This window comes from Budorcas taxicolor, chromosome 24, assembly GCF_023091745.1.
Source record: "Budorcas taxicolor isolate Tak-1 chromosome 24, Takin1.1, whole genome shotgun sequence".
NCBI lineage: Eukaryota > Metazoa > Chordata > Mammalia > Artiodactyla > Bovidae > Budorcas > Budorcas taxicolor.
This window is the reverse complement of record NC_068933.1, coordinates 36,966,380-36,980,417: the sequence shown is the minus strand read 5'-3', so window position 1 is coordinate 36,980,417 and position 14,038 is coordinate 36,966,380. Positions and strand designations below refer to the sequence as shown.

The window sequence follows — 14,038 nt, the reverse complement described above, 5'->3', positions numbered from 1 at the left end:
TTGAAGGGGTCAAATGAAGAGATCACATGACCATATAAACAGCTTTCTCTTAAAAAAAAAAAATGCAGTTTTGCCTATCTTGTGTGGCCCTTGTTTGCTTAATAAGCTATTTTATTGAAGTCAAACAAACACCAAACATAAGTCATCAGGGTTAGATGATGCTTTATCATGATGTGAACACACCGTTCAACCATCACTTCAGTCAACGGAGGCGTCACCACCATCCTATAATTCCCTTCATGTACCTGATTTCTTCAACATTATGTCTGAAAGAACTATCCATGTGGTGGGGCTGCTTTATTGTGCTTGCCATATAGTTTTCCATTTATGACTGTGCCACAACTTATTCAACTATATTAATGGACATTTGGGTGGCTTCCATTAACATTTTTAAAAAGCAGACAATCATCTTTGAAAGTATGATGAAGTCTTTGAAAGACTTCTCGAAGTTATCCCTTGACAAGTAAGGAACAGTTAATCCTAGCCTTAGGACATGTTAAGAAACGGACAAAGTAATAAAGAAAAACTAATGATGGGTTAGAGGTAGTGAAAATTATTTCTCTATTAAGCAAATAAATTGGTTTGCAGACCACACAGTGAAAATTTAGTTTGGGGGGATTGTTTTTACAAAGAAAAATACAACACTCAGTTCAATTCAATAATATGTATTTTTAAATTACATGCAATTCACTTTACCAGTACATTCACCATTTTGAAGTAAGGAGACATTAGGATAATATTCAACAAATAATAGTGTTTATTTCATTTCCAAATTATGGATAGCTGGAAGACAGAAGAAGAGGGAAGAACAGAATTTGGGAGGGAAATTCAACTAAATGGAATGACCAGATCACAGACCTCAAAAGCACAAGTTGGACTGGCTAGGATCTTTCACGCTTCTTTAGTAGCCTGCATTTCAGGCCCTGAGAACTGCTTATTCTTTCACTTCTTATACTCCTCACTCCTACATCTCCAATGACTCAGCTTCCAAAACCAAGTCCTCTCCTCTGCTGGGACACAGCTCTTTTTTTTTTTTTTTAAGTTTTACTTTATTTTACTTTAGTGTATTGGTTTTGCCATAAATCAACATGAATCCACCACAGATGTACACATGTTCCCAATCCTGAACCCCCCGCCCACCTCCCTCCCCATACCATCTCTCTGGGTCATCCCAGTGCACCAGCCCCAAGCATCCTGTATCCTGCATCGAACCTAGACTGGCGATTCGTTTCTTGTATGATATTATACATGTTTCAATGCCATTCTCCCAAATCATCCTGCCCTCTCCCTCTCCCACAGAGTCAAAAAGACTGCTCTGTACATCTGTGTCTCTTTTGCTGTCTCGCATACAGCGTTATTGTTACCATCTTTCTAAATTCCATATATATGTGTTAGTATACTGTATTGGTGTTGTTCTTTCTGGCTTACTTCACTCTGTATAATCGGCTCCAGTTTCATCCACCTCATTAGAACTGATTCAAATGTATTCTTTTTAATGGCTGAGTAATACTCCATTGTGTATATGTACCACAGGTTTTTTATCCATTCATCTGCTGATGGACATCTAGGTTGCTTCCATGTCGTGGCTTTTTTTTTTTTTTAGGCTATCAGCAACCCTCCAAGTCCTCTCTTCTGCTGGGACACAGATTTTTTTTTTTAAGGCCATCAGCATCTCAGTAAAAGGCACTGCCAATCCATCTTACGTGCTCAAGCCAGAAACTCAAGCTCCTGTCTGCCTGCGTGCACAGCTGTGTCTGACTCTGCCATCCCATGGACTGTAATCAGCCAAGCTCCTCTGCCTATGAATTTTCTAGGCAGGAACACTGCGATGCGTTGCCATTTTCTACTCCACCTTGATTCTTCTCTTCCTCCTTTCCATCTAGCAGCAGGCGTTTCTACCTCTTACATACTTAGCCCCTGCCACCACCTTAGACCAAAGGAACCATTCTCTTCCTTGCCTCTTAATTGGTCTGCTCACTTTCTGTTACCCCTTTCTGATACACAGTCACAATGACCTTTTAAATATGTTTATCACATCTCCCTGAGGCCTAAAATGACTCCATGGCTTCCCACTGCGCTACCATCCAGACCAACAACTTAGGAGCCTTCCCCTCAATTCATGCCCTTCTCCCCTGGCTCACTGGGCTCTACCCACAGCCTCCACTCCGTTCCCAGAAAAGACAGAACTCTACTGTCTGATCGCCTTAGCACCCATTCCCTTTTCCCCATTCTTTGGTTAAATGTTCCCTTCTCAGACATTAGGCAGTGACCCTCTCCTCTACCCTCATTAGCCTTACAGCATTCTAATGTATTCAGATTCAGGCATCATGGCACAATGTGATTTTATTTACCTTTTTATTGTCTGTCTTCCCCTTACTAGAACAGCTGCTCTATGAAGATGTGCCAGCCTTGCTCACCGATTAAAAAAAAGAGAGCCATGAGATGACAACAGTTAGCCATCCGCACCGACGAAAGGAGCAAGCCAAGGAGGGAAAACGTCCCTCAGACGGATTTTCCCAACACAGCACCTGGGGACCGTTAGGATTATTACAGCAGCCAAGGCCTTAGTCTCGGCCTCCCGGGAAGACTGGGCCTGGCGTGTGTGCGGGTGTCCGCTTTTGCTGTTCCGATCTCTTCCCCGAGCTCCTCAGAGCTCCGAATACCTAAAGAGGCACGTACCGGGATGGAGAGGAGCCCAGCACGTTCTACAAATCACTCCAACTGGGGCTCCCCTTTTAAAGAGAGGAACCCAATTACCCGACCACCTCAGCTTTGCACCTGTCCTGCTTCAGGTTGGGCCAGCGGACCCAACAGAATCACCTAATTCTCCAACCTCAGCCGCACGGGATACATAAGCCAGGGAATCATCGAAAAAGGCGGGACTGGTCCTGCGCTCCTGCCCCTCTCCTCCCAGCTAGTTCCTTCTTCCTTCCGGAGACTCGGGGGCCCCGCCCACTTCCGCAACGCCGGGCCTCAGCCAATGGCCTGCGTCCCAGGGAACGTTACCTCTGACCTCAGGGCTAATCAGAAACAGTAGGACGAACTCCTCGCGAGAGGTGAGGTTGAAGCTGCCTCCGCCATCTTGGAGATGGGAGACGGGCGATGGCTGTGGTCTTTCCGCTAATGCAAACAACAAAACGGGCACATTAGTGACTCCCGAGTGAGGCCCTCATCAGTCTGACTGTTGGCCAAAGCTACAGAAGAAGCGAGGGTGTCAAAGCAGAGCGCGGCGACACTGATAACAGCCTCAACTGCCTGCTGGGGCGGCAGAAGTGAGGTAACTGAGGACCGGAAGGATGGTACAGTCCTGTTCCGCCTACGGCTGCAAGAATCGATACGACAAGGATAAACCCGTTTCTTTTCACAAGTAAGGACCCCGCGTAGCTCGCGGGGCTGGGCCCTAGTGGGGCCGCGGGGGGCGCGCGGCCGCGCTCGGGGGGCGGGGCCAGGCGTTTTTCCGCGCAAGACCTGTGAGAGGGGCGGGGCCGGGCGCGGGCCTGCGCGAGACCCAGTGCTAAGGCCACGCTCGGGGAGCGGAGCCAGGCGCGTTTCCGCGCGAGACCGGTGAGAGGGGCGGGGCCGGGCGGGGCGTGCGCAAGACGCGGTACGAAGGGCGCGCTCGGGGGCGGAGCCAGGCGCGTTTCCACGCGAGACCTGTGAGAGGGGCGGGGCCGGGCGCGGTCCTGCATGAGACCCAGTGCGAAGGCCGCGCTCGGGGGCGGAGCCAGGCGCGTTTCCGCGCGAGACCGGTGAGAGGGGCGGGGCCGGACAGTGGGCGTGTCCCCAAGCCGCCGCCTCAGGCTCGAGTTGCGCGTCCCCGCGGCTGCCCGCCCTCGCGCTCAGGCTGGCGCGCTTCTCCGGGTGGCGGGTTCGAAGTTCGCGGGCGCTGTGTGGAGCCCCCGCTGGTTGTGAAGGTGCCACACCCGGGCCGCGGAGAAGGCAGGTGGTAATAACTCTTAGAAGGGAAGTTGAAGCAGAAGCAAAGTCCCGCGTTTCCCACCCTGCTGGTCCGGCATCGGTGAGGTGAGAACTCACCTTGCGGTGTCAGGGAGCACGTCTTGGACTCAGCTTCTGGGACCCCACCGTTAAGGACAGCTCAGCTCCGGAGAAAGCCTCAGGGACTGCCAAGATGCGCAGTGTAGCCCGGGCGGTGACAGTGCGTCTTGCGTGGTGAGGGGGCCCCTCAGGGTCAGGGTTAGCGCGACCCCGCCCTCGGGGCTGCTTCTCCTGGAAAGAAGCCTCAGTGAAAAGAGCCGCACAACGGAATAATGATCTGATGTCCGCACGATGCCATTTTCAATCGGCCAAATTCAATATTTAAAAATTCTGTTAGGTTTAAAGTGTCTTGCAAAAATTTCCTACTGTAAATGGATGATAGCTAACGGAGAATCGGTGGTAGAGTATACAAATTGTTTGTAGGTGGTTGTTAAGTTGCTAAGTAGTGTCCCACTCTTTGCGACCCCGTGGACCGTAGCGCGCCAGGCTTCCCTGTCCTGCACTGCCTCCCGGAGTTTGCTCAAACTGATCGCCTTTGAGTGGGTGATGCCAATCAACCATCTTATCCGCTGTCTCCCCCTTCTATTACAGTCTTTCCCAGTATCAGGATCTTTTCCAGTCAGTCAGCTCTTCACATCATGTGAGCAAAGTATTGGAGCTTCAGCTTCAGCACCTTCCAGTGAATATTGAGGGTTGATTTCCTTTACGATTAATTGGTTTGATCTCCTAGTCCAAGGGACTCTCAAGAGTCTTCTCCAACACCACAGTTCAAAGGCATCAATTCTTCAGCGCTCATCCTTCTTTATGGTCCAACTCTCACATCCACACGACTGCTAGAAAAACCATAGGTTTGACTAGACGGACCTTTGTCGGCCAAGGGATGTCTCTGCCTTTTTATATATTGTCTAGGTTTTGTCATGGCTTTTTTTCCAGGGAGCAAGCATCTATTTTTTCACACCTTTTAATTTCATGGCTGCAGTCACCATCCACAGTGATTTTGGAGCCCAAGAAAATAAAATCTGCCACGATTTCCTTTTTTTTTTTTTTTGCCTCATCTATTTGCCATGAAGTGTTGGGACCAGATGCCATGATCTTAGTTTTTGGATGCTGTTTTAAATTAGCTTTTTCACTCTCCTCTTTCACCTTCCTCAAGAGGCTCTTTAGTTTCTCTTCACATTCTGCCATTAGGGTGGTATTATCTGCATTATCTGAGGTTGATATTTCTCCTGGCAATCTTGATCGCAGCTTGTGATTCATCCAGCCTGACATTTCACATGATGTATTCTGTGTATAAGTCAAATAAGCAGGGTGACAGTATAACTCCTTTTCCAGTTTTGAACCAGTCAGTTGTTCCATGTCCAGCTCTAACTGTTGCTTCTTGACCTGCATACAGGTTTCTCTGGCGGCAGGAAAGTCTGGTGGTCTGGTATTCCCATCTCTTTGAAAATTTTCCACAATTTGTTGTGATCCACACATCCACATATTTATAGGTAAATAATTACTAAAGCAAAATCTTAAATTTGGGGGGAATAAGGACCTTCCATGTTTAACAGTGAATGTGGGTGCATTTTTATACATTTGTTATGAAAACAAAAATCAGAGTGTGTAGGGTATAGAGAGGTCTCGAGAATGTTGATTTTTTTTTTCCCCTTCTAAGAAACAGATAGAACACTTAACACTTCCTAATGTTGCCTCTTGATTTATTAGAATTTCTGAAAGCTAATGGGGGAACTCCAGCACTTCCAAAGTGAAGGAACAGGTCTGGAGATGGTGACGCGATCACAGACTTTCAGCTCCTCCCCGCACCCCGCACCCCCATTTCTAATGATGTGGCTGAGGGAATCCAGACATAAGGAAAACCCTTCATTGGCCACTGGTTAAGGATGACATTCACATGTTTCAGAAATACTGAGTTTCTGCTTGCGGTTAAATAATTGATTTGACCAAAAGAAGAGCTAATCTGCATCTTATCCCTTATCCAAAAGAACAATTTTGGGAAGGATCTTGACCTCAGAAATAAGCTGCATTGTAATCCTTGGTCAGGAGGCCCTGGGTGTTGAGTTTCCCAGCAGTTGCTGCTGTGTCTACTTCTAGAGGCACTTCCAGCAGGAACATTCTAGGAGTCTTTCTCAGCTTCTACATGGTAGTGGGAACAGATGTTCTGGGCAAAGAGAAGGGTAGATTAGGGCTCCACGACCACAGCAGAGTCAGGCTCGAGCGTATCTCACTTGGTAGAGAAACTGGGACACAGAGTCGAAACACCCTTTTTTGGCTTTTTTCCAATCCCCCCCAACTCACTGAATCTTTTACCTGGAAAAATAAAATAAGTTTAAAAGCTTCGTATCTCTCTTTATCTGGGCCTAATGGATGTATTTCAGTCAATTAAGAGGTAAATTAAAATGAATACTTTTTTTCCTTATCATTATGATTTGGCTACAGTTTGATTCATATTTGTCAAGATGCTTCTCAAGAAAACAGAAAGCTTCTTTGTCTCGGTACATAGTTATAAAGGTGCAGTTTTGTTTTACAGTACACAGAGGATCACTGGTAAAAAATAATAATACAAATTCAGTCTATACCATGTGTATTTTACCCCAGATTTTAGTGTCTTCAGTATAAAAACTTAAGCATTAAAGACTGAGATAGGTGGATGGTGGAGCTATATGGTTTACCCTTGTATCTTAGATGTGTCTGTTTGTGAAGGTTATTTACTGCAAAAGAGGGGAAAACATCACATGGGCCCTTGAACCTACCCTCCTATCACCTGCTCTGCCAGCTGCGTGCATCTGTCCACGTGGCTGCCTTTTAATAAGTATGTTTTTGCATAATGTAAATCCTAATGAGCCTGACATATTTAGATTGTATACATCATTATATCTGACATTCTTATAACTGCTTTGTGATCAATAAGATTCTTATAAGAAATCCTGCTTTAAAAAAAAAAATACCATGCTAGGAGGGGTGACTTATTTTTCACGCTAGTGATGCTCACTTTAGTTACAGGATTTTAAAACAAGTCCATTTTTTAAAAAGTTTACTTTAGGTATAGTTGATTTACAGAGTTTCGTTGGTTTCTGCCGTAGACCAAAGTGATTCAGTTATACATAGCTCTGCATTTTTTTTCCATGTTCTTTTCCATTTGGGTTTATCTCAGGATTTTGACTATGGTTCACTGTGCTACACAGTAGGACCTTGTTGTTTATCCCTTCTCGTATGTAACTCCAAACTCTCAGTCCCGCTCTCCCCAACTCCCCTCCCCCTTGGCAACCACAGGCCTGTTCTCTATGTCCAGACAAGTACATCTGTAACATCTAGGGTGATAAGGGTACACCTGAAAAACTGTCGAGAAAGGATTAGTGGGAGCAGGTGCGTTAAGCAAACGCCCGTGGCGTGTGAACACCGGTGGTTGTAAGCTAATTCTTTTCTAAGCAGGAACGCCTGGGTGTGCCTTTTTGTTTCTGAGTAAGGCTAGAAAACGGAATCATTTCATCTTCTTAGGTTTCCTCTTACTCGACCCAGTCTTTGTAAGAAATGGGAGGCAGCTGTCAGAAGGAAAAACTTTAAGCCCACCAAGTACAGCAGCATCTGCTCGGACCACTTTACCCCGGACTGCTTTAAGCGGGAGTGCAACAACAAGCTGCTGAAAGAGGATGCTGTCCCCACGATATTTCTGTGTACCGAGCCACACGACAAGGTGAGGGGCGTGTAAAGTACTGGGCGGGTCTCTTTCCATAAAGTTAATGTGTTCAGTGGAAAATCTGGAAAAGCCACAGTAGTGTTAAGAATATAAATGTTACCTGGAACCCATCCCTTGTAAATGACCCCTGTTCACAGCAAAATACTTCAAAAAAATACAGAGTGTTTAGTAAAGTTAAATATTCTCACACTAAGACACTTCAGCCTAGCTTTTAACTTACTTTAAGATCAGTCTGTATTCCTGCTTGTGTTTATGTAGCCCACCAGGATCCTCTATCCATGGGATTCTGCAACCCAGGAGTGGGTTGCCATTTCCTTCTCCAGGGGATCTTCCTGACCCAGGGATTGAACCCACGTCTCTTACATCTCCTGCATAAGCAAGCAGATTCTTTACCGCTAGCACCACCTGGAAAGCCCCACGTTCCTGCTTGAAAGTGAAAGTGAAGTCACTCAGTGTCCGACTCTTCGCGACCCCATGGACTGTAGCCTATCAGGCTCCTCCGTCCGTGGGATTTTCCAGGCAAGAGTGCTGGAGCGGATTGCCATTTCCTTCTCCAGGGGATCTTCCCTACCCAGGAATCGAACCCAGGTCTCCCGCATTGCAGGCAGACGCTTTACTGTCTGAGCCACCAGGGAATCCTGGTGTTCCTGCTTATATGTTGATAAGTTTTGATTTTCCTTTATGATGATAGTTAACTTTCAGAGTATTTTCCCCCTCAGTTTTCAGTGCTAGTGTTTAATTAGATCCGATTAATCATTTTGTCTTTTTCGCATCCCATTTCTACTTCAGGTAAAAAAGGAAAATTAAAACTTCTCATTTTAGACTGTTTCTATGCCAAGGAGGCAGAACTAAGGCTAACATTCTTATATTGCACAGGTGCGGAATTTAGTGTGTTCTTTTAATCTGTTACTTTTAATAATGAAGCTGAAACACGCTCTGCGTCTTTGTTCCAGAAGGAAGATCTCCTGGAGCCACAGGAACAGCCCCCGCCGCCTCCTTTAACGCCCCCCATTTCCCAGGTTGATGCTGCGATCGGGTTGCTCATGCCTCCTCTTCAGACCCCCGATAACCTCTCCGTCTTCTGTGACCACAACTACACCGTGGAGGACACCATGCACCAGCGGAAGAGGATCCACCAGCTGGAGCAGCAAGTGGAGAAGCTCCGGAAGAAGCTCAAGACTGCGCAGCAGCGGTGCCGCAGACAGGAGAGGCAGCTGGAGAAGTTGAAGGAGGTGGTGCACTTCCAGAAGGAGAAGGACGGCGCCTCCGAGAGGGGCTACGTCATTCTCCCCAATGACTACTTCGAGATAGTCGAAGTCCCAGCGTGAAAACGTGAGATTTGTATTGGTTTTTCATGGGGCAATACCACCTACCCTCTTTTACCCTAGAGAGGAGTTTCATTTGAAAAGAGATTACACTTGATAACTTGTACAAAAGCAATTCAGAATATTTTTTTAAAAGAATAAATTAGATATATACTGTAAAACTGTAAATTTTTTGTTTGTAATTTCAGGGTTTTTACATTTTAGCAAAATATTTTAAAAGTGATAAACTAACCTCAGAGCTTCAGTGTCAGTTGGTTTCAAGATTGGGGACTTTTGTTTTTCAATTCAAGTATTTATAGATACGATGTGAAAATAAAAAGTAAAGAGAATGAGAACAGTGCAGTAAGGATGATTTAAGTTTCAAGTTAAAAAAATTTAGTGCAGTTTATTGAAAGAACTTCATCACGTTTTAAATCAGAAGCATAGGACATGATGTCTCAGAATATATATATTTACACATTCTTATTTGTAAAGTCGACAGATTCATTTACCTTAATCCCTTATCAGAGTTAACTTGGCAAGTTGTGTCATACCTAATCATAATGGTTAAATTATGTTAAAGAAGGAATTTTTTTGAAGAGTGGGCCCCTTCCTTTCTCACCCCCATCCAGCATTATAGAGTTAGAAGTGTGTCTCCAGGGGAAGACACACTCTACAGTAAGCACACTGTACATCGTTACCAGTGAGCTGAGCAGCGGCCACTGGGGCTGACCCCGGGCTCACCTTCTCTCTCACTGCTCTGAGGTCGGGCATCCGGTCCCCACTGGAGGTGTGTGCACCCACCCAGGTCTCTGCCAGCTGTGTCGTGTGGGTAGAGTGTGACTCATTGCATCAGGTGGGAATCTTGCTCTTGACGAATTGATTGTCAAGACATCACACAAAAGACAATTTCTTCACTTTTACCACAAGCAAGAAGTCACATCCTGTTTACCTAAATGAGTGATTTGTATTCAGAGGCATCCTAATAGGTAATGCTTATTTTACTCAAAATTGAGACTGAAATGCTGCGGTTTCTGTTCAGACTGAGTTGTACTCTTAACTTTGTGAGAAATTTTACATAGGTTTGAAATGAAAACATTTCTGAGTAAACAAGCACTGCCATAGGAATTACCTACTTAGATTTAGAATAACTGCTCCAACTATAATTATTTTGTATTTCAAAGTGCTGCACAGACCTTTGAAGGCAGTATTAAAGATTGGCAGTCATCAGTCCAGGAGTGTCTTTTGTAGACCTGATTCTCAGTGTAGTTCACTGCCATCTTGCCAGTGCTTTGATTCATGGAGATTTGATTTTTTTTTTTTTTTATGAACCAGTATTTCAAAAGTAGAAAATTATGACTACTTGAAATTTTATCATCTGATAAAACTTGGAACTAACTCTAAGGAATCAGAGGACTTTTTCTAGTTATTCATGTGTCTCATCACTGATTTGGAAGCTACAAAATCTCTTAAGTAGTTTGTTTTTACATTTCATCTCTCTAGCAATTCCTGGAGGATATGTGGGTAAATATTTTACAAAATATATATGTGAAAACTAAACTGTCATGAACGTAAAAGAAACCTCTGTGTATGTGTGTGTGTGTCTGTGTGTGTGTGTGTGTCCCTATGTCATCAGAACCGGGAATCCAACATTAATTGTATAAGTGACCGTCATAATCAGTTAGCATCTTAGTATTATGAATTAACCTGAAGCTACTTTTTTTCATGGGACAGACATCCCTAATTGGAGAGAACTGAGCAACAGCATGTGTACCAACTATTTGCATTTAGATCACTTACTATGTTTAACACAGAATTTGAAGTACAGGTGCTTATTTCTGAATTTGAAATGTAACGTTTGTTGAAATGTTTTAAAAATTCATTTTGTCTGTTGTAGTGTTTATGACATTGCCAAGAGAAGGAGAACATTCAGGCTAAAATAGGTCCTGTTTAATCACAGTGACACACGGTCAGAAACAGCAGGCAAGGTCTCCGTCTGGAACAAGTGGGGAGAAGACTGCTGTGAGTTTCATCATAGTATGAAAGATGACGTTTATTTTAAGCACAGATAGTAACATCCTGAAGTTTCCATCTATGAATGAAATAATCTGGCAATAATAGAAGAAATAACTTTTTCCTGATTAGAACTACTAGGAAAACTGTAGAATTTTAGACTTAGAAGGGAGCTAGAAATGACTGAACACTTGCATCACCTCCAAAGCCTGCAGAATCCCCTTGTGAAATATCCCTGACAACTGGACATCTGTTCTCTGTATACCGTTGATGTGTTAAGCAGTGCTGTTTAGATTCTCTGAAATGAGTTTCTGGAATAGAGTAGCATTTGTTGCCACTTTTAAAAATACTTGTTTATAACGCAACTATAAACTTCACTTTGAACTGCTGCATAGTTTGAACTATCAAATTCCAAATTAAAGAAGTTTTAAAATTTTGTAAAATAATTTAAATGTTTATTGTGTGCCTGCTACATGTGCTAAAAATAATTCTGTCATTGCAGTTAAGAAACAGTGGTGTCTAAAGTTAACTAGCAAAACTTTTTACTTGGAAACCTAAATACATGAGATTGTCTCTTTTAACTATAATTTGTGTAATCCCTTTCTTAGAAGGTATAGCCATAATGGTGAAGGCAGATGAAAGTTCCACTTGACACGGGTTTCGTCGTCGTCGTTTTTTTAAAGCTCAAAGTCCTATTTTCTGATCATCTTTAGTTATTTAAAAAATTATGTACACACACATACCCCAAACCTATGGCTTTTATAAAGTCAGTCGTGACCCTTAATATATAAAAGTCCCCTTGATCTATAGAAGGAAAACTTGCAGTTGTGTTCCACACTCTTAAAAGGCCAACCATGAATAGCATTTAAAGGAGAAAGAACAGTTTTGCCTGTTTGGTTATTACTCTTCTGGTACTGGGGACCATGTGAATCTGATACCACTGAATGAAGAAGTATTGCTCTTGATATGGTAACCAATGTTTCTGGACATTATTTTTTCTATGATTGTGTATTAAAATATCAATACAGTCCTTGATGTGGAAGAAAAATATCAAAGCAAACAGTGATTTGCACACAAGCAAAAAAAGAATTGTAAGTTTGTCCTTAAAATAACAATAATTTGCTTGAAGTAATAATATTCTCTTTCAATTCCATGTCAATATATTATTTTTACCTTGGATGTGGCGTTGGTTTACTCAGTTTTCTCCTGAAAAATATTTGTTTAAACTCTCAGAATCTTCAAAATTTTTATTCATCACCAAATTCGTAGCAGTTTGAGTTTTAAGATGATCATAATTTCATTTTTTTAATGTCATAAGGGATAGGAATAAACTTGGATTTTTTTAAACTATTTTTGGTGAGAGAAGCTACAGTATTAACGATCAGTTCAGTTCAGTTCAGTCGCCCAGTTGTGTCCGACTCTTTGCAACCCCCTGAATCGCAGCACACCAGGCCCCCCTGTCCATCACCATCTCCCGGAGTTCACTCAGACTCATGTCCATCGAGTCTGTGATGCCATCCTGGGTCGTCCCCTTCTCCTCCTGCCCCCAATCCCTCCCAGCATCAGAGTCTTTTCCAGTGAGTCAACTCTTCGCATGAGGTGGCCAAAGTACTGGAGTTTCAGCTTTAGCATCATTCCTTCCAAAGAAATCCCTGGGCTGATCTTCAGAGAGGACTGGTTGGATCTCCTTGCAGTCCAAGGGACTCTCAAGAGTCTTCTCCAACACCACAGTTCAAAAGCATCAATTCTTTGGCACTCAGCCTTCTTCACAGTCGACCTCTCACATCCATACATGACCACAGGAAAAACCATAGCCTTGACTAGATGGACCTTAGTCGGCAAAGTAATGTCTCTGCTTTTGAATACACTATCTAGGTTGGTCATAACTTTTCTTCCAAGGAGTTAAGCGTTTTTTAATTTCATGGCTGCAGTCACCATCTGCAGTGATTTTGGAGCCCAAAAAATAAAGTCTGACACTGTTTCTACTGTTTCCCCATCTATTTGCCATGATGTGATGGGACCAGATGCCATGATCTTCGTTTTCTGAATGTTGAGCTTTAAGCCAACTTTTTCACTCTCCTCTTTCACTTTCATCAAGAGGCTTTTTAGTTCCTCTTCACTTTCTGCCATAAGGGTGGTGTCATCTGCATATCTGAGGTGATTGATATTTCTCCTGGCAATCTTGATTCCAGCTTGTGTTTCTTCCAGTCCAGCATTTCTCATGATGTACTCTGCATATAAGTTAAATAAGCAGGGTGACAATATACAGCCTTGACGTACTCCTTTTCCTATTTGGAACCAGTCTGTTGTTCCATGTCCAGTTCTAACTTGCTTCCTGACCTGCATACAGATTTCTGAAGAGGCAGGTTAAGTGGTCTGGTATTCCCATCTCTTTCAGAATTTTCCACAGTTTATTGTGATCCACACAGTCAAAGGCTTTGGCATAGTCAATGAAGCAGAAATGGATGTTTTTCTGGAACTCTCCTGCTTTTTCCATGATCCAGTGGATGTTGGCAATTTGATCTCTGGTTCCTCTGCCTTTTCTAAAACCAGCTTGAACATCAGGGAGTTCACATTCATGTATTGCTGAAGTCTGGCTTGGAGAATTTTGAGCATGACTTTACTAGCATGTAAGATGAGTGTAATTGTGCGGTAGTTTGAGCATTCTTTGGGATTGGAATGAAAACTGACGTTTTCCAGTCCTGTGGCCACTGCTGAGTTTTCCAAACTTGCTGGCATATTGAGTGCACCACTTTCATAGCATCATCTTTCAGGATTTGAAACAGCTCAACTGGAATTCCATCACCTCCACTAGCTTTGTTCGTAGTGATGCTTTCTAAGGCCCACTTCACTTCACATTCCAAGATGTCTGGCTCTAGATGAGTGATCACATCATCATGATTATCTGGGTCGTGAAGATCTTTTTTGTACAGTTCTTCCATGTATTCTTGCCACCTCTTCTTAATATCTTCTGCTTCTGTTAGGTCCAGACCATTTCTGTCCTTTATCGAGCGCATCTTTGCATGAA

At 43.6% G+C, this 14,038-nt stretch overlaps 1 protein-coding gene across 1 annotated transcript; it reads left to right on the top strand.

The window, feature by feature from the left end:
* Positions 1–3,092: 3,092 nt before the first annotated feature.
* THAP1 (THAP domain containing 1) lies at positions 3,093–9,087 on the top strand. The gene is made up of 3 exons (XM_052661502.1): positions 3,093–3,367; positions 7,495–7,690; positions 8,647–9,087. The coding sequence occupies exons 1-3, from the start codon at positions 3,297–3,299 to the stop codon at positions 9,019–9,021; spliced, it is 642 nt and encodes a 213-aa protein (XP_052517462.1). The 5' UTR covers positions 3,093–3,296; the 3' UTR covers positions 9,022–9,087.
* Positions 9,088–14,038: the final 4,951 nt, after the last annotated feature.

Excerpts from the sequence above, each read along its gene's own strand:
- THAP1 (XM_052661502.1), top strand. The coding sequence starts at position 3,297 with ATGGTACAGTCCTGTTCCGCCTACGGCTGCAAGAATCGATACGACAAG. Across the intron at positions 3,368-7,494 it reads AAACCCGTTTCTTTTCACAA|GTTTCCTCTTACTCGACCCA; the intron begins GTAAGGACCCCG and ends TCATCTTCTTAG. Across the intron at positions 7,691-8,646 it reads GTACCGAGCCACACGACAAG|AAGGAAGATCTCCTGGAGCC; the intron begins GTGAGGGGCGTG and ends TCTTTGTTCCAG.